General features: G+C 38.6%; 1 protein-coding gene across 5 annotated transcripts in view; it reads left to right on the top strand.

Annotated features, from left to right (window-relative positions):
• LOC148410104 (syntaxin-binding protein 4) overlaps positions 1 to 22,038 on the top strand; it is a 152,446-nt gene that overhangs the window by 61,849 nt on the left and 68,559 nt on the right. For 4 of the 5 annotated variants that reach the window (XR_015868144.1, XM_088436542.1, XM_088436541.1 and 1 more), the window contains 3 exons: positions 16,304 to 16,383; positions 20,503 to 20,626; positions 20,717 to 20,858. Coding sequence is in view for 4 of the 5 variants with exons in the window: in XM_088436542.1 (XP_088292668.1) it covers positions 16,304 to 16,383; positions 20,503 to 20,626; positions 20,717 to 20,858 (346 nt within the window). In the remaining variant the exon portion in view is untranslated. The remainder of the gene's footprint in view (positions 1 to 16,303; positions 16,384 to 20,502; positions 20,627 to 20,716; positions 20,859 to 22,038) is intronic. The other variant, XM_088436539.1, reaches the window with a different exon arrangement.

Below are 22,038 nucleotides of genomic sequence, written 5' to 3'. Positions count from 1 at the left end.
ACGACCATTTTTATTCCGAAGCTTTATCTGTCCAGTAAAAGTTGCTGTAATTTGACCCAGATAATCTGATCTTCTCACAATTTCACACATTGGATGATAATATTCTCCTGAACATATCGACACAAATATATTCCAGTTTAAAGCTAGCGCCACCTAGTGGCTGCAAAAAATGTCATTAGTCGAAAGATTACAGTCAATCCTGTTTGGTTTGACCTACAGCTATGAAACTTTGTAGGCAAATGAAGGACTGCAAGACCTACAAAAAAGTCAATAGAAGTGATGTGCTAAGATGTACAGAAAAATTGTTATGAATTTTTTTAATGTGCAGTTTTGTCCCATTCTTAGACGTTAGCTGGTCTCAAACTAGTGTCTTTTTCTCTTAAAGGATTCACCCCATTACCTTCAACTTTGGCATGAATCATTATCCAACTGAGGCGCACACATAGTCCAAATATCGTGAAGATCTCTTGACATAAAAGATGCGGCCGGAGCTTCAAATTATGTTTAATACTTCCTTCGCCAAGAGTGACAAAAATCTTAATAACTCAGCTATGACAGCTTCAAACCATCTGAAACTCTTCTGGGCCTTTAAAAGTAATGCAATAATACAGCTATGTGATAAAATTTCAAATCATTTACAGCGCCACCCAGTGGCGGACAAAAATCTCATTTTTTATACTTTTATGTACTGTGAAATGCCTGTTTGACTAAATGAACTAAAAAATGGTCAGAAAAGCTATGACACGTTGGAACATTAAGGTTCTCAACTTTTATGACTTTTCATTAAAGGGCGTGGCCTCTATGCAAACTCAAAGTCTGATGTCTCCCCAAAACGGTAAAAGTTGCTGTAATTGGACCTAGATGATCTGATGTTTGCAAAACTTCATATATGGGACCGGAGTCCAATGTGAAACACACCTACAAGCCTATTCTTTATCATAGTACGAGCGCCACCTAATGGCAGCAAAAAATATAGCAAATCCTTAACGTTTTTATGTACTCTGCTGAGCCCCTTGAAGTGATATCCCTTAAATGTTTTCTGAAAAGCCAGTGGCCATGCCTTATGCCCCCCACAAATCAGTACAATGTTTCGACAGTGGGTGTGGCCTATATGGCATTGAAAGTCACAAAATTGGAACAATAAAAGCTGCAGTAACTCCACCCACATTGTCCCACCTTGTCTAAATTTTACATATTTGGTAAGAGTCCTGCACTGAAAACATCTACAACTACTATTTCATTGTTCATAGTCCTTGTTCATACCCCAACCTGTTCATACCCCAACGTGCACAGGTCTGCGAGGGCCCTTTATAGCTGCTTGCAGCTCTAGTTAGGGCCCGAGCAGCTACCGCTGCGAGAGCCCTCTTGTTTTTCTCCAGATTATTATTAGGGCCCGAGCAGCTACCGCTGCGAGAGCCCTCTTGTTTTTCTCCAGATTATTATTATTATTATTATTATTATTATTATTATTATTATTATTATTTACTGTGCAGCGCTTTTCCATTTTTGAGGGCCTAAACATGCACGAAAAGTCACCAAAATTTGCACATTTGTCGGGCCCGGTGAAAAATTGGATATTTTTGTGTTTCCCAAAACAATGCAAAAAAAATGGCTCTGCAGCGCCACCTAAGGTTGAAAAAGTGCACCTGGTCCCGGCCCGTTTGACCTAGAGCTACGAAAATTTTTAGGCATATGTAGGACCTAGGGAACTACAAAAAAGTCAGCGCGAGCCATGTGCTCAGATGTACAGAAAAAGAGTTATGAATTTTTGAATGTGCATTTTTGGCCCTTTTTTGCACGTTTGTAGGTCCCAAACTGCTCCTTGTTTCTCCTAAACGCTTTACTCAATCACCTTCAAATTTGCTGTGGTGCATATTCACACATAGGGGCACAAGTGGGCAAAATTTGGTGCAGATCCGCTGGCATATATGATAGGGGCGTGGCTTCAAATTATGTGTTCAATTTTTCCTTCGCCAAGAGGGACATAAACCTTAATAACTTTGATGTACTAGCTTAAAAAAATCTAAAACTTCATAGACACATGGAAACTTATGTCTTTAACACCTTTGAAAAAAATTTTTTTTAATACCTACTAGCGCCGCCTAGTGGTTGATTAAAATGTCATTTTTTACACTTTCATGTATTGTGCTCAGTCTGTTTGAGTAAAACAAATGAAAATTGGTCAGAATATCATTAACCCATGGAATATTCAGGTTTTAAAATTTTACGACTTTTCGATAATGGGCGTAGTTTGCACGCCACCTCAAAGTCAGATGACTCGCCAAAACGAAAAAAGTGGCTGTAATTGGCCCCAAAATGGCCTTATGAGTGGAAAATAGCCTCTCACTCCCGGCCCGTTTGACCTAGAGCTCCAAAAATTTGTAGCCTTATGTAGGACCTCGAGCCCTACAAAAAAGTCAGCGCGAGCCATGTGCTCAGATGTACAGAAAGAGAGTTATGAATTTTTGAATGTGCACTTTTGGCCCGTTTTTGCTCATTTGCAGGTCCCGAACTGCTCCTTTTTTCTCCCAAACCCTTGACCTGATCGACTTCAAATTTGCTGTGATGTTTTATCTGACTGTGAGGCACAATTGTTCAAATTTTTGTGATGATCCGCCATCAAATATGTTGGGGGCGGGGCTTTATATTATGCCTTTGATGATTACTTTGCCACATGTGAAACAAACCTTTATAACTCAGCTTTACAAGCTTGGAAAAATCTGAAAATTCACAGACACATGAAGACTCAAGCCCTTAACACAAGTGTTTAAAAAAATCTTCAATTGCTTATAAAGCCATCTAGTGGAAAACAAAAATGTCAGTCTGATGTCTCGCCAAAACGAACAAAGTTGCTGTGTTTGGTCCCAGATGGGCTTATCTTTTCTAAACTTCATATATTTGATGGGTTTCCAATGCGGAATACACCTATTAACGTATTTTTTGTTATAGTGCGAGCGCCACCTAGTGGCAGCCAAAAATATAGCATTTTTTAAACATTTTTATGTGTTAATTTGAGCCCTTTGAAGTAATATCGCTGAAATTAAGTCTGAAAAGCCTCTAGACAGCCCTGCTGACCTCCACCAAATTTTACGAAGTTTCGATAATGGGTGTGGCCTCTACGGCCATTTACATTCCGAAGCTTTATCTGTCCAGTAAAAGTTGCTGTAATTTGACCCAGATGATCTGATCTTCTCACAATTTCACACATTGGATGAAAATATTCTCCTGAACATATCGACAAAAATATATTCCAGTTTAAAGCTAGCGCCACCTAGTGGCTGCAAAAAATGTCATTAGTCGAACGCTTACAGTCAATCCTGTTTGGTTTGACCTACAGCTATGAAACTTTGTAGGCAAATGAAGGACTGCATGTCCTACAAAAAAGTCAATACAAGTGATGTGCTAGGATGTACAGAAAAATTGTTATGAATTTTTTTAATGTGCAGTTTTGTCCCATTCTTAGACATTAGCTGGTCTCAAACTAGTGCCTTTTTCTCTTAAATGATTCACCCCATTACCTTCAACTTTGGCATGAATCATTATCCAACTGAGGGGCACACATAGTCCAAATATCGTGAAGATCTCTTGACAGAAAAGATGGGGGCGGAGCTTCAAACTATGTTTAATAATTCCTTCGCCAAGAGTGACAAAAATGTTAATAACTCAGCTATGACAGCTTCAAACCATCTGAAACTTTCCTGGGACTTTAAAAGTCATGGAATAATACAGCTATGTGATAAACTTTCTAATCATTTACAGCGCCACCCAGTGGCGGACAAAAATCTCATTTTTTATACTTTTATGTACTGTGAAATGCCTGTTTGACTAAATGAACTAAAAAATGGTCAGAAAAGCTATGACACATTGGAAGATTAAGGGTCTCAAATTTTATGACTTTTCATTAAAGGGCGTGGCCTCTATGCAAACTCAAAGTCTGATGTCTCCCCAAAACGGTAAAAGTTGCTGTAATTGGACCTAGATGATCTGATGTTTGCAAAACTTCATATATGGGATGGGAGTCCAATGTGAAACACACCTACAAGCCTATTTTTTTATCATAGTACGAGCGCCACCTAGTGGCAGCAAAAAATATAGCAAATCCTTAATGTTTTTATGTACTCTGCTGAGCCCCTTGAAGTGATATCCCTTAAATGTTTTCTGAAAAGCCAGTGGCCATGCCTTATGCCCTCCACAAATCAGTACGATGTTTCGACAGTGGGTGTGGCCTATATGGCATTGAAAGTCACAAAATTGGAACAATAAAAGCTGCAGTAACTCCACCCACATTGTCCCACCTTGTCTAAATTTTACATATTTGGTAAGAGTCCTGCACTGAAGTCATCTACAACTACTATTTCATTGTTCATAGTCCTTGTTCATACCCCGACCTGTTCATACCCCAACGTGCACAGGTCTGCGAGGGCCCTTTATAGCTGCTTGCAGCTCTAGTTATTATTATTATTATTATTATTATTATTTACTGTGCAGCGCTTTTCCATTTTTGAGGGCCTAAACATGCACGAAAAGTCACCAAAATTTGCACATTTGTCGGGCCCGGTGAAAAATTGGATATTTTTGTGTTTCCCAAAACAATGCAAAAAAAATGGCTCTGCAGCGCCACCTAAGGTTGAAAAAGTGCACCTGGTCCCGGCCCGTTTGACCTAGAGCTACGAAAATTTTTAGGCATATGTAGGACCTTGAGACCTACAAAAAAGTCAGCGCGAGCCATGTGCTCAGATGTACAGAAAAAGAGTTATGAATTTTTGAATGTGCATTTTTGGCCCATTTTTGCACGTTTGCAGGTCCCAAACTGCTCCTTGTTTCTCCTAAACGCTTTACTCAATCACCTTCAAATTTGCTGTGGTCCATATTCACACATAGGGGCACAAGTGGGCAAAATTTGGTGCAGATCCGCTGACATATATGATAGGGGCGTGGCTTCAAATTATGTGTTCAATTTTTCCTTCGCCAAGAGTGACATAAACCTTAATAACTTTGTTGTACTAGCTAAAAAAAATCTAAAACTTCATAGATACATGGAAACTTATGTCTTTAACACCTTTGAAAAAAGTTTTTTTAAATACCTACTAGCGCCGCCTAGTGGTTGATTAAAATGTTATTTTTTACACTTTCATGTATTGTGCACAGTCTGTTTGAGTAAAACAAATGAAAATTGGTCAGAATATCATTAAGACATGGAATATTAAGGTTTTAAAATTTTACGACATTTCGATAATGGGCGTAGTCTGCACGCCACCTCAAAGTCAGATGACTCGCCAAAACGACAAAAGTGGCTGTAATTGGCCCCAAAATGGCCTTATGAGTGGAAAATAGCCTCTCACTCCCGGCCCGTTTGACCTAGAGCTCCAAAAATTTGTAGCCTTATGTAGGGCCTCGAGCCCTACAAAAAAGTCAGTGCGAGCCATATGCTCAGATGTACAGAAAGAGAGTTATGAATTTTTGAATGTTCACTATTGGCCCGTTTTTGCTCATTTGCAGGTCCTGAACTGCTCCTTTTTTCTCCCAAACGCTTGACCCGATCGCCTTCTAATTTGCTGTGATGTTTTATCTGACTGTGAGGCACAATTGTTCAAATTTTTGTGACGATCCGCCAACAAATATGTTGGGGGCGGGGCTTTATATTATGCCTTTGATGATTACTTTGCCACATGTGAAACAAACCTTTATAACTCAGCTTTACAAGCTTGGAAAAATCTGAAACTTCACAGACACATGGAAACTTAAGCCCTTAACACAAGTGTTTAAAAAAATATTCAATTGCTTATAAGGCCATCTAGTGGCAAACAAAAATGTCAGTCTGATGTCTCGCCAAAACTAACAAAGTTGCTGTGTTTGGTCCCAGATAGTCTTATCTTTTCTAAACTTCATATATTTAATGAGTTTCCAATGCGGAATACACCTATCAATGTATTTTTTGTTATAGTGCGAGTGCCACCTAGTGGCAGCCAAAAATATAGCATTTTTTAAACGTTTTTATGTGTTTAGCTGAGCCCTTTGAAGTAATATCGCTGAAATTAAGTCTGAAAAGCCTCTACACAGCCCTGCTGACCTCCACCAAATTTTACGAAGTTTCGATAATGGGCGTGGCCTCTACGACCATTTTCATTCCAAAGCTTTATCTGTCCAGTAAAATTTGCTGTAATTTGACCCAGATGATCTGATCTTCTCACAACTTCACACATTGGAAGAAAATCTATTCCTGAAGACATTAACAAACATATATTCCAGTTTAAAGCTAGCGCCACCTAGTGGCTGCAAAAAATGTCATTAGTCGAAAGACTGGAGTCAATCCTGTTTGGTTTGACCTACAGCGATAAAACTTTTTAGGCACATGTAGGATTGTAAGACCTACAAAAAAGTCAATAGTAGTGATGTGCTAGGATGTACAGAATAATTGTTATGATTTTTTTTAATGTTCAATTTTGCCCCATTCTTAGACATTAGCTGGTCTAAAACTAGTGCCTTTTTCTCTTAAACGGTTCACCGCATTAACTTCTACATTGGCATGGACTATTAGCAGATATAGCGGCACAAATATGCCAAAAATTGTGAAGATCCCATGACTTGTAAGATGTGGGCGGAGCTTCAATTTTTTTTGAATATTTCCTTTGCCAAGAGTGACAAAAACCTTAATAACTCAGCTGTTTTAGCAGCAAACCATGTGAAACTTTGCAGGGACTTTAAAAGTCATGCCCTAATACAGCTATATGATAAACTTCCAAATCATTTACAGTGCCACCTAGTGGCGGACAAAAATCTCATTTTTTACACTTTCATGTGCTGTGCAATGCCTGTTTGACTAAATGAACTCAAAAGTGGTCAGAAAAGCTATGAGAGAGTGGAAAATGAGGGTTCTCAACTTTTATGACTTTTCCATAGAGGGCGTGGCCTCTATGCCAGCTCAAAGTCCGATTTCTCGCCAAAACGGTAAAAGTTGCTGTAATTGGACCTAGATGATCTGATATTTGCAAAACTTCGTATATGGGATGGGTGTCCAATGTGAAACACACGTACAAGTGTGGACACCTAATTTTTTATCATAGTACGAGCGCCACCTAGTTGCAGCAAAAAATATAGCAATTCCTTTACATTTTTATGTACTCTGCTGAGCTCCTCGAAGTGATTTTCCTTTAAATAATGTCTGAAAAGCCATTGGCCACGCCTAATGCCTTCCACCAAATAGTACAATGTTTCGATAATGGGCGTGGCCTATATGACAGTGCAAAGTCACACAACTGTAACAATAAAAGCTGCAGTTATTCAACCCACACTATCCCACCTTTTCTAAATTTTACAAACTTGATAAGAGTTCTGCAGTGAAGTCAACTACAACTAATTTTTCATCGTTCATAGTCCTTGTTCATACCCCGACCTGTTCATACCCCAACGTGCACAGGTCTGCGAGGGCCCTTTATAGCTGCTTGCAGCTCTAGTTATTATTATTATTTACTGTGCAGCGCTTTTCCATTTTTGAGGGCCTAAACATGCACGAAAAGTCACCAAAATTTGCACATTTGTCGGGCCCGGTGAAAAATTTGAGATTTTTGTGTTTCCTAAAACAATGCAAAAAAAATGGCTCTGCAGCGCCACCTAAGGTCGAAAAAGTGCACTTGGTCCCGGCCCGTTTGACCTAGAGCTACGAAAATTTTTAGGCATATGTAGGACCTAGAGACCTACAAAAAAGTCAGCGCGAGCCATGTGCTCAGATGTACAGAAAAAGAGTTATGAATTTTTGAATGGGCATTTTTGGCCCATTTTTGCACGTTTGCAGGTCCCAAACTGCTCCTTGTTTCTCCTAAACGCTTTACTCAATCGCCATCAAATTTGCTGTGGTCCATATTCACACATAGGGGCACAAGTGGGCAAAATTTGGTGCAGATCCGCTGACATATATGATAGGGGCGTGGCTTCAAATTATGTGTTCAATTTTTCCTTCGCCAAGAGGGACAAAAACCTTAATAACTTTGATGTACTAGCTTAAAAAAATCTCAAACTTCATAGACACATGGAAACTTATGTCTTTAACACCTTTGAAAAAAGTTTTTTTAAATACCTACTAGCGCCGCCTAGTGGTTGATTAAAATGTTATTTTTTACACTTTCATGTATTGTGCACAGTCTGTTTGAGTAAAACAAATGAAAATTGGTCAGAATATCAATAAGACATGGAATATTAAGGTTTTAAAATTTTACGACTTTTCGATAATGGGCGTAGTCTGCACGCCACCTCAAAGTCAGATGACTCGCCAAAACGAAAAAAGTGGCTGTAATTGGCCCCAAAATGGCCTTGAGTGGAAAATAGCCTCTCACTCCCGGCCCGTTTGACCTAGAGCTCCAAAAATTTGTAGCCTTATGTAGGACCTCGAGCCCTACAAAAAAGTCAGCGCGAGCCATATGCTCAGATGTACAGAAAGAGAGTTATGAATTTTTGAATGTGCACTTTTGGCCCATTTTTGCTCATTTGCAGGTCCCGAACTGCTCCTTTTTTCTCCCAAATGCTTGACCCGATCGACTTCAAATTTGCTGTGATGTTTTATCTGACTGTGAGGAACAATTGATCAAATTTTTGTGACAATCCGCCATCAAATATGTTGGGGGCGGGGCTTCAAATTATGCCTTTGATGTTTACTTTGCCACATGTGAAACAAACCTTTATAACTCAGCTTTACAAGCTTGCAAAAATCTGAAACTTCACACACACATGAAGACTTAAGCCCTTAACACATGTGTTTCAAAAGATCTTCAATTGCTTATAAGGCCATCTAGTGGCAAACAAAAATGTCAGTCTGATGTCTCGCCAAAACGAACAAAGTTGCTGTGTTTGGTCCCAGATGGTCTTATCTTGTCTAAACTTAATATAATTGATGGGTTTCCAATGCGGAATACACCTATCAACGTATTTTTTGTTATAGTGCGAGTGCCACCTAGTGGCAGCCCAAAATATAGCATTTTTTAAACGTTTTTATGTGTTTAGCTGAGCCCTTTGAAGTAATATCGCTGAAATTAAGTCTGAAAAGCTTCTAGACAGCCCTGCTGACCTCCACCAAATTTTACGAAGTTTCGATAATGGGCGTGGCCTCTACGACCATTTTCATTCCGAAGCTTTATCTGTCCAGTAAAATTTGCTGTAATTTGACCCAGATGATCTGATCTTCTCACAATTTCACACATTGCATGAAAATATTCTCCTGAACATATCGACAAAAATATATTCCAGTTTAAAGCTAGCGCCACCTAGTGGCTGCAAAAAATGTAATTAGTTGAAAGATTACAGTCAATCCTGTTTGGTTTGACCTACAGCTATAAAACTTTGTAGGCAAATGAAGGACTGCAAGACCTACAAAAAAGTCAATAGAAGTTATGTGCTAGGATGTACAGAAAAATTGTTATGATTTTTTTTTATGTGCAGTTTTGTCCCATTCTTAGACATTAGCTGGTCTCAAATTAGTGCCTTTTTCTCTTAAACGATTCACCCCATTACCTTCAACTTTGGCATGAATCATTATCCAACTGAGGGGCACACATAGGCCAAATATCGTGAAGATCTCTTGACATAAAAGATGGGGGCGGAGCTTCAAATTATGTTTAATACTTCCTTCGCCAAGAGTGACAAAAATCTTAATAACTCAGCTATGACAGCTTCAAACCATCTGAAACTCTCCTGGGCCTTTAAAAGTAATGCAATAATACAGCTATGTGATAAACTTTCAAATCATTTACAGCGCCACCCAGTGGCGGACAAAAATCTCATTTTTTATACTTTTAAGTACTGTGAAATGCCTGTTTGACTAAATGAACTCAAAAATGGTCAGAAAAGCTATGACCCATTGGAATATTAAGGTTCTGAACTTTTATGACTTTTCAATAAACGGCGTGGCCTCTATGCCAACTCAAAATCCGATGTCTCGCAAAAACAGTAAAAGTTACTGTAATTGGATCTAGACGATCTGATATTTTTAAAACTTCATATATAGGATGGGAGTCCAATGTGAAACACACCTACAAGCCTATTTTTTAATCATAGTACTAGCGCCACCTAGTGGCAGCAAAAAATATAGCAAATCCTTAATGTTTTTATGTACTCTGCTGAGCCCTTTGAAGTGATATCCCTTAAATGTTTTCTGAAAAGCCAGTGGCCATGCCTTATGCCCTCCACAAATCAGTACGATGTTTCCACAGTGGGTGTGGCCTATATGGCATTGAAAGTCACAAAATTGGAACAATAAAAGCTGCAGTAACTCCACCCACATTGTCCCACCTTGTCTAAATTTTACATATTTGGTAAGAGTCCTGCACTAAAGTCATCTACAACTACTTTTTCATCGTTCATAGTCCTTGTTCATACCCTGACCTGTTCATACCCCAACGTGCACAGGTCTGCGAGGGCCCTTTATAGCTGCTTGCAGCTCTAGTTATTAGGGCCCGAGCAGCTACCGCTGCGAGAGCCCTCTTGTTTTTCTCCAGATTATTAGGGCCCGAGCAGCTACCGCTGCGAGAGCCCTCTTGTTTTTCACCAGATTATTAGGGCCCGAGCAGCTACCGCTGCGAGAGCCCTCTTGTTTTTCTCCAGATTATTATTCTTATTATTATTATTATTATTATTATTATTACTATTATTATTATTATTTACTGTGCAGCGCTTTTCCATTTTTGAGGGTCTAAACATGCACGAAAAGTCACCAAAATTTGCACATTTGTCGGGCCCGGTGAAAAATTGGATATTTTTGTGTTTCTCAAAAGAATGCAAAAAAAATTGCTCTGCAGCGCCACCTAAGGTTGAAAAAGTGCACCTGGTCCCGGCCCGTTTGACCTAGAGCTACGAAAGTAAAGTTCACTCAAGTGCACTCAATCGCCTTCAAATTTGCTGTGGTCCATATTCACACATAGAGGCACAAGTGGGCAAAATTTGGTGCAGATCCGCTGACATATATGATAGGGGCGTGGCTTCAAATTATGTGTTCAATTTTTCCTTCGCCAAGAGGGACAAAAACCTAACTAACTTTGATGTACTAGCTTAAAAAAATCTAAAACTTCATAGACACATGGAAACTTATGCCTTTAACACCTTTAAAAAAAGTTTTTTTAAATACCTACTAACGCCGCCTAGTGGTTGATTAAAATGTCATTTTTTACACTTTCATGTATTGTGCTCAGTCTGTTTGAGTAAAACAAATGAAAATTGGTCAGAATATCATTAAGACATGGAATATTAAGGTTTTAAAATTTTACGACTTTTCGATAATGGGCGTAGTCTGCACGCCACCTCAAAGTCAGATGACTCGCCAAAACGAAAAAAGTGGCTGTAATTGGCCCCAAAATGGCCTTATGAGTTGAAAATAGCCTCTCACTCCCGGCCCATTTGACCTAGAGCTACAAAAGTTTGTAGCCTTATGTAGGACCTCGAGCCCTACAAAAAAGTCAGCGCGAGCCATATGCTCAGATGTACAGAAAGAGAGTTATGAATTTTTGAATGTGCACTTTTGGCCCGTTTTTGCTCATTTGCAGGTCCCGAACTGCTCCTTTTTTCTCCCAAACGCTTGACCCGATCGACTTCAAATTTGCTGTGATGTTTTATCTGACTGTGAGGCACAATTGTTCAAATTTTTGTGATGATCCGCCATCAAATATGTTGGAGGTGTTGTTTTATATTATGCCTTTGATGATTACTTTGCACATGTGAAACAAACCTTTATAACTCAGCTTTACAAGCTTGGAAAAATCTGAAACTTGGCAGACACATTAAGACTCAAGCCCTTAACAGATGTGTTTAATAATTTCTTCAATTGCTTGTAAGGCCACCTCGTGGCCAACGAAAATATCAGTCTGATGTCTCACCAAAACGAACAGTTGCTGTATCTGGACCTAGATGGTCTTATCATTTTTAAACTTTACATATTTGATGGGATTCTAATGCGGAATACACCTATCAACGTATTTTTTGTTATAGTGCGAGCGCCACCTAGTGGCAGCCAAAAATATAGCATTTTTTAAACGTTTTTATGTGTTTAGCTGAGCCCTTTGATGTAATATCGCTGAAATTAAGTCTGCAAAACCTCTAGACAGCCCTGCTGACCAAATTTTACGAAGTTTCGATAATGGGCGTGGTCTCTACGACCATTTTCATTCCGAAGCTTTATCTGTCCAGTAAAAGTTGCTGTAATTTGACCCAGATGATCCGATCTTCTCACAATTTCACACATTGGATGAAAATATTCTCCTGAACATATCGACAAAAATATATTCCAGTTTAAAGCTAGCGCCACCTAGTGGCTGCAAAAAATGTCATTAGTCGAAAGATTACAGTCAATCCTGTTTGGTTTGACCTAGAGCTATGAAACTTTGTAGGCAAATGAAGGACTGCAAGACCTACAAAAAAGTCAATAGAAGTGATGTGCTAGGATGTACAGAAAAATTGTTATGATTTTTTTTAATGTGCAGTTTTGTCCCATTCTTAGACATTAGCTGGTCTCAAACTAGTGCCTTTTTCTCTTAAAAAATTCACCCCATTACCTTCAACTTTGGCATGAATCATTATCCAACTGAGGGGCACACATAGTCCAAATATCGTGAAGATCTCTTGACATAAAAAATTGGGGCGGCGCTTCAAATTATGTTTAATATTTCCTTCGCCAAGAGTGACAAAAATATTATTAACTCAGCTATGACAGCTTCAAACCATCTGAAACTTTCCTGCGCCTTTAAAAGTCATGCAATAATACAGCTATGTGATAAACTTTCAAATCATTTACAGCACCACCCAGTGGCGGACAAAAATCTCATTTTTTATACTTTTATGTACTGTGAAATGCCTGTTTGACTAAATGACCTCAAAAATGGTCAGAAAAGCTATGACACATTGGAACATTAAGGTTCCCAACTTTTATGACTTTTCATTAAAGGGCGTGGCCTCTATGCAAACTCAAAGTCTGATGTCTCGCCAAAACGATAAAAGTTGCTGTAATTGGACCTAGATTATCTGATGTTTGCAAAACTTCATATTTGGGATGCGAGTCCAATGTGAAACACACCTACAAGCCTATTTTTTATCATAGTACGAGCGCCACCTAGTGGCAGCAAAAAATATAGCAAATCCTTAATGTTTTTATGTACTCTGCTGAGCCCCTTGAAGTGATATCCCTTAAATGTTTTCTGAAAAGCCAGTGGCCATGCCTTATGCCCTCCACAAATCAGTACAATGTTTCGACAGTGGGTGTGGCCTATATGGCATTGAAAGTCACAAAATTGGAACAATAAAAGCTGCAGTAACTCCACCCACATTGTCCCACCTTGTCTAACTTTGACATATTTGGTAAGAGTCCTGCACTGAAGTCATCTACAACTACTTTTTCATCGTTCATACTCCTTGTTCATACCCCGACCTGTTCATACCCCAACGTGCACAGGTCTGCGAGGGCCCTTTATAGCTGCTTGCAGCTCTAGTTATTATTATTATTTACTGTGCAGCGCTTTTCCATTTTTGAGGGTCTAAACATGCACGAAAAGTCACCAAAATTTGCACATTTGTCGGGCCCGGTGAAAAATTGGATATTTTTGTGTTTCCCAAAACAATGCAAAAAAAATTGCTCTGCAGCGCCACCTAAGGTTGAAAAAGTGCACCTGGTCCCGGCCCGTTTGACCTAGAGCTACGAAAATTTTTAGGCATATGAAGGGCCTAGAGACCTACAAAAAAGTCAGCGCGAGCCATGTGCTCAGATGTACAGAAAAAGAGTTATGAATTTTTGAATGTGCATTTTTGGCCCATTTTTGCACGTTTGCAGGTCCCAAACTGCTCCTTGTTTCTCCTAAACGCTTTACTCAATCGCCTTCAAATTTGCTGTGGTATATAATTAGACATAGGGGCACAAGTGGGCAAAATTTGGTGCAGATCCGCTGACATATATGATAGGGGCGTGGCTTCAAATTATGTGTTCAATTTTTCCTTCGCCAAGAGTGACAAAAACCTTAATAACTTTGATGTACTAGCTTAAAAAAATCTAAAACTTCATAGACACATGGAAACTTATGTCTTTAACACCTTTAAAAAAAGTTTTTTTAAATACCTACTAGCGCCGCCTAGTGGTTGATTAAAATGTCATTTTTTACACTTTCATGTATTGTGCTCAGTCTGTTTGAGTAAAACAAATGAAAATTGGTCAGAATATCAATAAGACATGGAATATTAAGGTTTTAAAATTTTATGACTTTTCGATAATGGGCGTAGTCTGCACGCCACCTCAAAGTCAGATGACTCGCCAAAACGAAAAAAGTGGCTGTAATTGGCCCCAAAATGGCCTTATGAGTGGAAAATAGCCTCTCACTCCCGACCCGTTTGACCTAGAGCTACAAAAATTTGTAGCCTTATGTAGGACCTCGAGCCCTACAAAAAAGTCAACGCGAGCCATATGCTCAGATTTAGAGAAAGAGAGTTATGAAATTTTGAATGTGCACTTTTGGCCCGTTTTTGCTCATTTGCTGGTCCCGAACTCCTCCTTTTTTCTCCCAAACGCTTGACCCAATGAACTTCAAATTTGCTGTGGTGTTTTATCAGTTTGGGAGGAACAAGATCCGCCTTCAAATATGTTGGGAGCGGGGCTTCAAATAATGCCTTTGATGTTTACTTTGCCACATGTGACACAAACCTTTATAACTCAGCTGTGCAAGCTTTGAAAAATCTGAAATTTCACAGACACATGAAGACTCAAGCCCTTAACACATGTGTTTAATAATTTTTTCAATTGCTTATAAGGCCACTTAGTGGCAAACAAAAATGTCAGTCTAATATGTCGCCAAAACGAACAAAGTTGCTGTATTTGGACCCAGATGGTCTTATCTTTTCTTAACTTCATATATTTGATGGTTTTCCAATGCGCAATACACCTATCAACGTTTTTTTTTGTTGTAGTGCGAGCGCCACCAAGTGGCAGCAAAAAATATAACATTTTTTCAACGTTTTTTTATATAGTAAAATAGTACAATGTTTCGACAATGGGCGTGGCCAATATGGCATTGAAAGTCACACAACTTTAACAAAAGCTGCAGGAACTCAACCCACATTGTCCCACCTTCTGTAAATTTTACTTATTTGATAAGAGTCCTGCACTGAAGTCATCTACAATTAATTTTTCATTGTTCATACTCCTTGTTCATACCCTGACCTGTTCATAGCCCAGCTCTAGTTATGTTTGAATTTCCCACAAACATCTCTCCAAACAATCCAAAGCACTTAAAAAATAAAATATTGTTCAAAAAAAAAAAAAAAATATATATATATATATATATATATATATATATATATATATATATATATATATATGTATTTAATTAGATTTTCATATTATTTTTAAAATAAATTTGCATATAATCACACTTGGTGAGGTCCCTTGATTAATTTAAGGGGGGAAAATGGGTGTGCGTTCTTTATATTTGATTTTTATTAATATTTTTATATCTATCCATTTTCTAGAGCTGCTTATTTTCATAGGGTCACAGGTCTGCTGGTGTTTATCCCAAGCTGTCTTAGGGCAGTAGGAAGGGGACCCTTAACTTGTTGCCAACCAATCAATGACACAGAGGGATGAACAACCATTCACACACCCAATCACACCTAAGGACAATTTAGAGTGTCCAATACACCTGCCATGCATGTTTCTGGAGTTTGGGAAGAAGCCGGAGTGCACGGAGAGAACCCGCGCAGGCCCGGGCAAAACATGCAAACTCCAAACAGGAAGACCAGAGCAATGTGGTTTTGAACTCGAGACTGCGAACTGTGACGCGGACATGCAAACCACTCTGCCGACCTACTTTTTTATTATGTCATTATTATTGCATTTTTTACTGATTAGGAATGATATAAAGAAAATCCTCTGTAGCTGTGGTCACTAAGATTTTTTTTCTCAGCCCAGTGTTGGACAATATTACCATACAATCAATATTATTACATCTCATATAGTAACCAACTTGAAAGTTTTGAATGTCATTTCACTCACTGAGACAAGCACTGACCTATTCTCTATTATATTATATTATATTATATATTTTACCTATTTTCATGCCTTGTGATTGGCTGGCAACTTATTTTCAGAGTAAAGTGGAGAATGTCTGGCATACATCCATCATAACACTAATCTAGAGCATCATATTACCTCACAGCTAAAAGTGACAAATATGAGAGTGACATTCACACAGTATGTAAACTTTTCTTTACTCGTGATTTTAAAAGTACTATAAATTTTACTATCCATAACCAATCAGCTCTCATTTCCCACTTTTTTTACCCTCAATAGGAAAGAATTTGCTGAGCTATTAGAGAAATATGGGTCCAATGGTAGCACAGGATCAACACGGAATTCTCCAGTACAGCAAGGTAGGAAAAGTTCTGCTCTGCTTTGTTTCTATAAAGTAGCTCATACTCATACGAACACTGTTATGTGAGCAAAATTATGGTGGATCATAATACAGCATAAAAACCTTATGTTTTATAAAAGGTTCTGAGCCCAAAGGGTAAATTGATTCAGTCCAGCTTTAAGGATGGTTCAGGTCAAGCGCAGTTGTCCGTTACAAAATTGCCTACATCTATTTGCCGTGGTAAAAGAGGCAGTCAGCTGGTACAGAATTTCTAAAACAGGCTAAAGAACAGTGATGTGTTTGCTGCGCAGCAGTCAGGGATCTGAGGTTTGGGCCATGCATCATAATATGAAGTAGTTACTTCCCCATATTATACCAACCATGATAAAGCCGACCTGACTCACCTTATTTTAGAGTAATACTGGGTTCATAATCTCACAGTACTTATCATTGAAGAATTCTGGGCCAACTGCATTTTATCTATTAATGTCACGTTCTGCCTGGGTTTCGTTCTGCTATGCGTTTAGTTGTAGAGATTTTGGGTTGTTTAGCCATTTAGTTTGAATAGTTTCTCCCCCGCGTATGCCTCGCCTCCCTGTCCATTAGTTTGATTTTGTCCACCTGTCGCCTGTATGTTCCTGCCCTTGCGTGTCACCCAATCAGCTTCCCCCGCCTCTTGTTCTCTTCCAGCTGTTTCGCGTTGTTTTGTAATTAGAGTCTTGTGTATTTAAGTTGTAGGGTTGTCACTGTTAGTCGTCGGATTATTGTAATGGTCACCCCTCGCCTTCGTTCCCTCTCTATCTCGTCCTTAGTGTTCTGCAGCCCCGCGATCGCCCTTCCCCGTAAATTTACTGTTGTTTAGTTCTCGTTGCTTTGATACTTTGCCCAGTTTTTGTCTGTTTTTGTTCCTGCCGCCTTATTTTGATTAAAACCTCATTTGAGCACATCCCCTCCTGGCTTCCTTGCACTCTTGGTTCATCCTCCCGCACACCAGCATTCCACTCGCCATGCCCCACCGTGGCAAGTAAATTTTACATTAAATCACATTTAAAAATATTTTAAATTAACTGAACATCACTGTTGAACCCCCAACAGGGATAATGTAACTGTTCAAGGTCAGGTCAGTCACTCCAAGACTTCTGACTTGAGCTTTTGTTTTGTTTGTATCCATCTCAGAAATCCATACTTTTTTGCTTAAAGCATTGACATACATTTTCGCAAATGTATTTCTACATATTTGTAAAGGAAAATATAATTATGATATTCAAGCAACAACTGTAGGAAGGATTTTACCGACGCTACCGTCAGTTGTTGCTTGTTTTGTTTCGCTAATTTTCACACAATTTTTAGTAGTTGATCTGGCAACAAAAACTTTCATGTAGGCAGTATCCAAGGCCAAGGTATGTCGATCGATGATTTTTCACCAGATGAATACAGAGTTTACAGGAGATGTCTTCCTTACATCCACCACAGGAGCTTCAGTATTTGTTACATTAATCTCCAGCTCATCAAAAATCTTCAGGAGATACCAAATATATGTATGTGCCCCTGACAAAATTGACCAGAGAGGCCTGGTCCCATGATTATATTCATTTCATGTTAAATGATTTACGATATGCACTCAAAAAAACTGTGACAAAAGCAACAAACAAATGAATGAAAACAATACAATTATTCAAGAGATTATTCATTTCAATGAGATATTATTGATAGATTTCCAGAAAATGTCATGTTCAAAATTATTCATATCCTAGTCAATATCTCAACAAAAATGTCCCAATTGTGTCATTTAAAAAAAAAAAAAAAAACAACATTTTTAAACAGTATAAATTACAAAAAAAAAATCTCCCAGTCATACTCGGCTTCTGGATATCATGGTCAAGAAAAAAGACCTGGGAGACCAGGGAGGACCTGTGTTAGAATCTTGTTTGTTCCCACAGCAAGAGAAAGGCTTACTCAGCCATTTCTAAGTGGTTTGGTATCCCTGTGGCAACCATCCAGAGCATCATAAACCACCACATGAGGTTCAACACTGTTAAAAACCTCGGTGGGCATGGCAAGAATTGTAAGGTGTCGCTCACACTTGCCTGGAAAGTATGCTGAGAGGTAAACATAAACCCTCAGACCCCAACTAAGGCCGTAAAAGAAACACTTAACCATGCAGGGACTTAAACATGGCCAAGGAAGACAACCCTGCTCAAGAAAAAACATGGTGAGGCTTGCTTGGCTTTTGCCAGAGGTCACCTCCAGCATGACTCTGGATTTTGGTCAACCATTCTGTGGTCTGGTGAGGCAAAGTTAGAGTTATTTTGGCATATTAATGCTTAGTAAGCCTGAAGAAAAATAAAGAGATGCTTTTGAGCCAAAAACACCATCCATAACACCATGGTAGGAAAACATTTTTATGGGAACACTTTTATGTAACACTTTTTTTATAACACTTTTATGGCACAGGGAACCTTGTCAAGGTTGAGGAAATGTTAAAAGAAGGAGGATTACATCGGAATCCTTCACGAAAACCTGAAGGAGTCTGCTTAGAAACTCCAGTTCAGCCATAACTGGATGGTCCAGAATGACAATTATCCAAAATAAACTGTAAAGGGTAATTTTAAAAAACTAAAGCTATGCTATTGATTATCAATTAAGACAATAGACTAGGGTGTGAATAATTTTGAACATAGCATTTTTTGGTTTTCCATCAATAAAATACCTGCTAGATTTTGCTTTTCTTTGATTGTGTGTTGTTTTGATTATTTTATTGTTTGTCACACATAACTCTTGAAGGAACTCACATAAATGAAAAGTTTTTGTCACAAAAATGAAAAACACAAAAAACATTTCTATGGTTTGAATTATTTTGAGGACAAGTGTATATCGAATTATACTGTGTATAAAATTATAATGTTCTGTCACACACAGATATGAGAAAATTGGTCTGGTTTTGAGTTATACGAGTATAAGTTGCACCCCCAATATGGAGGGTGAAAATTAGGAAAAATTAACTCAAGTTGGATACGGACATATATGTTAACTTAAACTTGCACTTCAAATTGCCAAATGGACCAATGTAATTATTTTACCTAGTACCGTTGGGGATGACGCATTACCAGCATTTTTTTTAATACCTCCAAAGCGTATCAAACCGTTTTTTGTTTTTTTAAGTACATAGTGGCACAAATGTGCCATTAACTTACTTGAACTTTTCTGGGGAAATTTTGAATGGGGCTGCTACAGCTTGTAGTTTGTGTAGGGAGAATTTGTGGACCTAATCATTTTTTCAAGAATGCTGGGGATGGGCCATGGTAGTGAGAACCTTTGGTATGCTTGAAAAATTTACCAAGATGGCTGCCGCTCCTATCACCTTTAGGTCAGTGGTGTCAAATGTACGGCCCACGGGCTGGATCCAGATTTTTATTCCAGCCTGAGATGATTCCGTGAAGCGTTGATGAATGGGAAAGAACCCATTAGTCCTCTTGTCTATAATACTTTATTGCCCTTGCATGTGTAGAATGATTCTCTCAGTCATTATTCTGTCTGATTACCTCTGTTATTGAAAGAAACAGAAAAAAACTGTTAACAAGTGCATCGCCCTAAGCTTGAAAGCAACTGCCTCAGTTCTCCTCCGCAGGCTTCCTTGCGCCAACAACAAACATTACCACAGACAAAAAATCTTACAAGCAATGTGAAAGTCAACACTGCAACTTAGAAAATAGAAAAAAAACACACAAACTACAAAATACATCAGAGAGATCGTGCGCAAGAGAGATAAACAGAAACAAAATACACCTCGCTCCCCCTTCATCGTCTCCACTTCGTCTGCTATTGCTGTTTTGGTTTTTCAAACCTGCTTGCGCCTTTTTGAGCGCTGAATTGCGACATCTGTCACTTGTTTGTGACGTGGCAAGTCAGATGCATGCAACCTGACAGTTCAGACTGAAGTTGCATGTCAAAAGATTGGATACTATCTGGATATTGGGTCACATAAAAAAAAAAAAAAAAGAATAGAAAATAGAATCTGTGTCATCTACACTGCCATCAAAAGATCAGATACATGTTGGGTAGGGACAAAATAACCGGAATTGTGTCACATCAGGCTGCAGTGTGAATCTAGCCTTTGTCTTTGATTCCAAATCCAAAGCAGGTCGCTACCTGGAAAGTACATCATCTGGTTCCTCATCTCGCTCCCAGAGTCCTTTGCTGTTAAGCCCAGCTGGCTCTCAGAACATGTACAACAATAGTGGACCTATGCTGCGCTCAATCAGGTCTGATAAGTTTGTAATGTAACACAATCTTCCTTGTTTACAAAAACCTTCTTTTTAAAAGTCGATGTATGCTGTTATGTTTGTTATCAGTCACCCAGGTGAAGGAGGGATTCAACTCATTTCTGTGACTCAATCCAGCAGTATGGGAATCACTCTGGGAGGTGGCTCCAACCGCCCTGATGGCCCAGCAGTTTTCATCCAGGAAGTGCTTTCTGATGGAGACTGTCATCGGGTAAGAAGGAAGAAGGAAAACTTGGATTATTGAAAAGGGAAACAGGAAACTTGATTTTTTTTTTTTTAAACTTAAATTTGCACAAATTGATTTGCACTTCTCTGTGGTGAACTGTCGTGATCTGATTGAGGAACATTTGGGTCAGAGGATAACGAAAATAAGTATTTTTAAGTCTGACTTTTGCTATGACTGATGATCAATGACTCATGGTCCGAGAGACCTTGCGTACATTGGAGCAAAGCATTCTGACACTATGTGCCTTTCATTAAGGCCTGGTTGGTAGATTGTGACAGAGGTGGTTGTCCTTCTGTTAAGTTTTGCAACGATAGAAGCAAAATTGGTAGGGTAATCACATCGAGGTAATTGAGATGGATGTAGTCTTAGCAGCACTTGTTAAGTATTATGTTCAGTCGAGAGAGGCAGCGCATGAAAAGAAGAGAATAAAATACTGTGTGTGTAGACCTTTAATGAATCATTTTATATTTCAAGTTGTTTAAAGTGATTTCCAAAATAAAGCTGGCAGCTCAACCCATATGACATAATATTTGAATCACAGTTTTACTTACTTTTTTTTTACAGTGCTCCTGAAGTTAGGGTGACCATATTTTAAAAACTAAAAACTGGAATGGTTCAGTCCACTGCACGAGTGAGTTCAGCACTCGCTTTCTTCTGCGTTGAATGAGAGCATTTTTTATTTTTTTTTGCAAAACCTTGTTCTTAAAACTGAAAATCCTTTGTAACAATATATCTATATATCTCGCTGGCATTGGGAACACACCACCAGAAAGTTGAACTTGCTACAATCCGACATAATTTTCTATGATTCCTCGACACCAAAGCAAGAAGTAGTTGTAGATATAACATTAAAGTAAACATTTTGAATTCATTTTTAATTAGTTTATCATAAAAAAAACAACAATGTAGCATGACTGGCACATGCATGGACAAAACAGTCTGCTTGCTGAATAGAAAATAAAAATGAAATGTCGGGACCAAACCCAATGGAAAAGAAAAAAAGAAAATTTGACTGCGGAAAACTGTTGGGACATGGTTCACAAAGCTCAAAAACAGGATTGTCCTAGTTAAAACAAGACATCCAGTCTGCCTACCTTCAGTGCTTCCTTAAAATTTGTGGTGAAATAAAAGGTGCGTGATAATGTGTAAAAATATAATTCAGTGG

This window comes from Hippichthys cyanospilos, chromosome 16, assembly GCF_059441005.1.
Source record: "Hippichthys cyanospilos isolate Australia breed blue-spotted pipefish chromosome 16, RoL_Hcya_1.0, whole genome shotgun sequence".
Classification (NCBI taxonomy): domain Eukaryota; kingdom Metazoa; phylum Chordata; class Actinopteri; order Syngnathiformes; family Syngnathidae; genus Hippichthys; species Hippichthys cyanospilos.
This window is presented reverse-complemented; position numbering and strand designations above follow the sequence as displayed.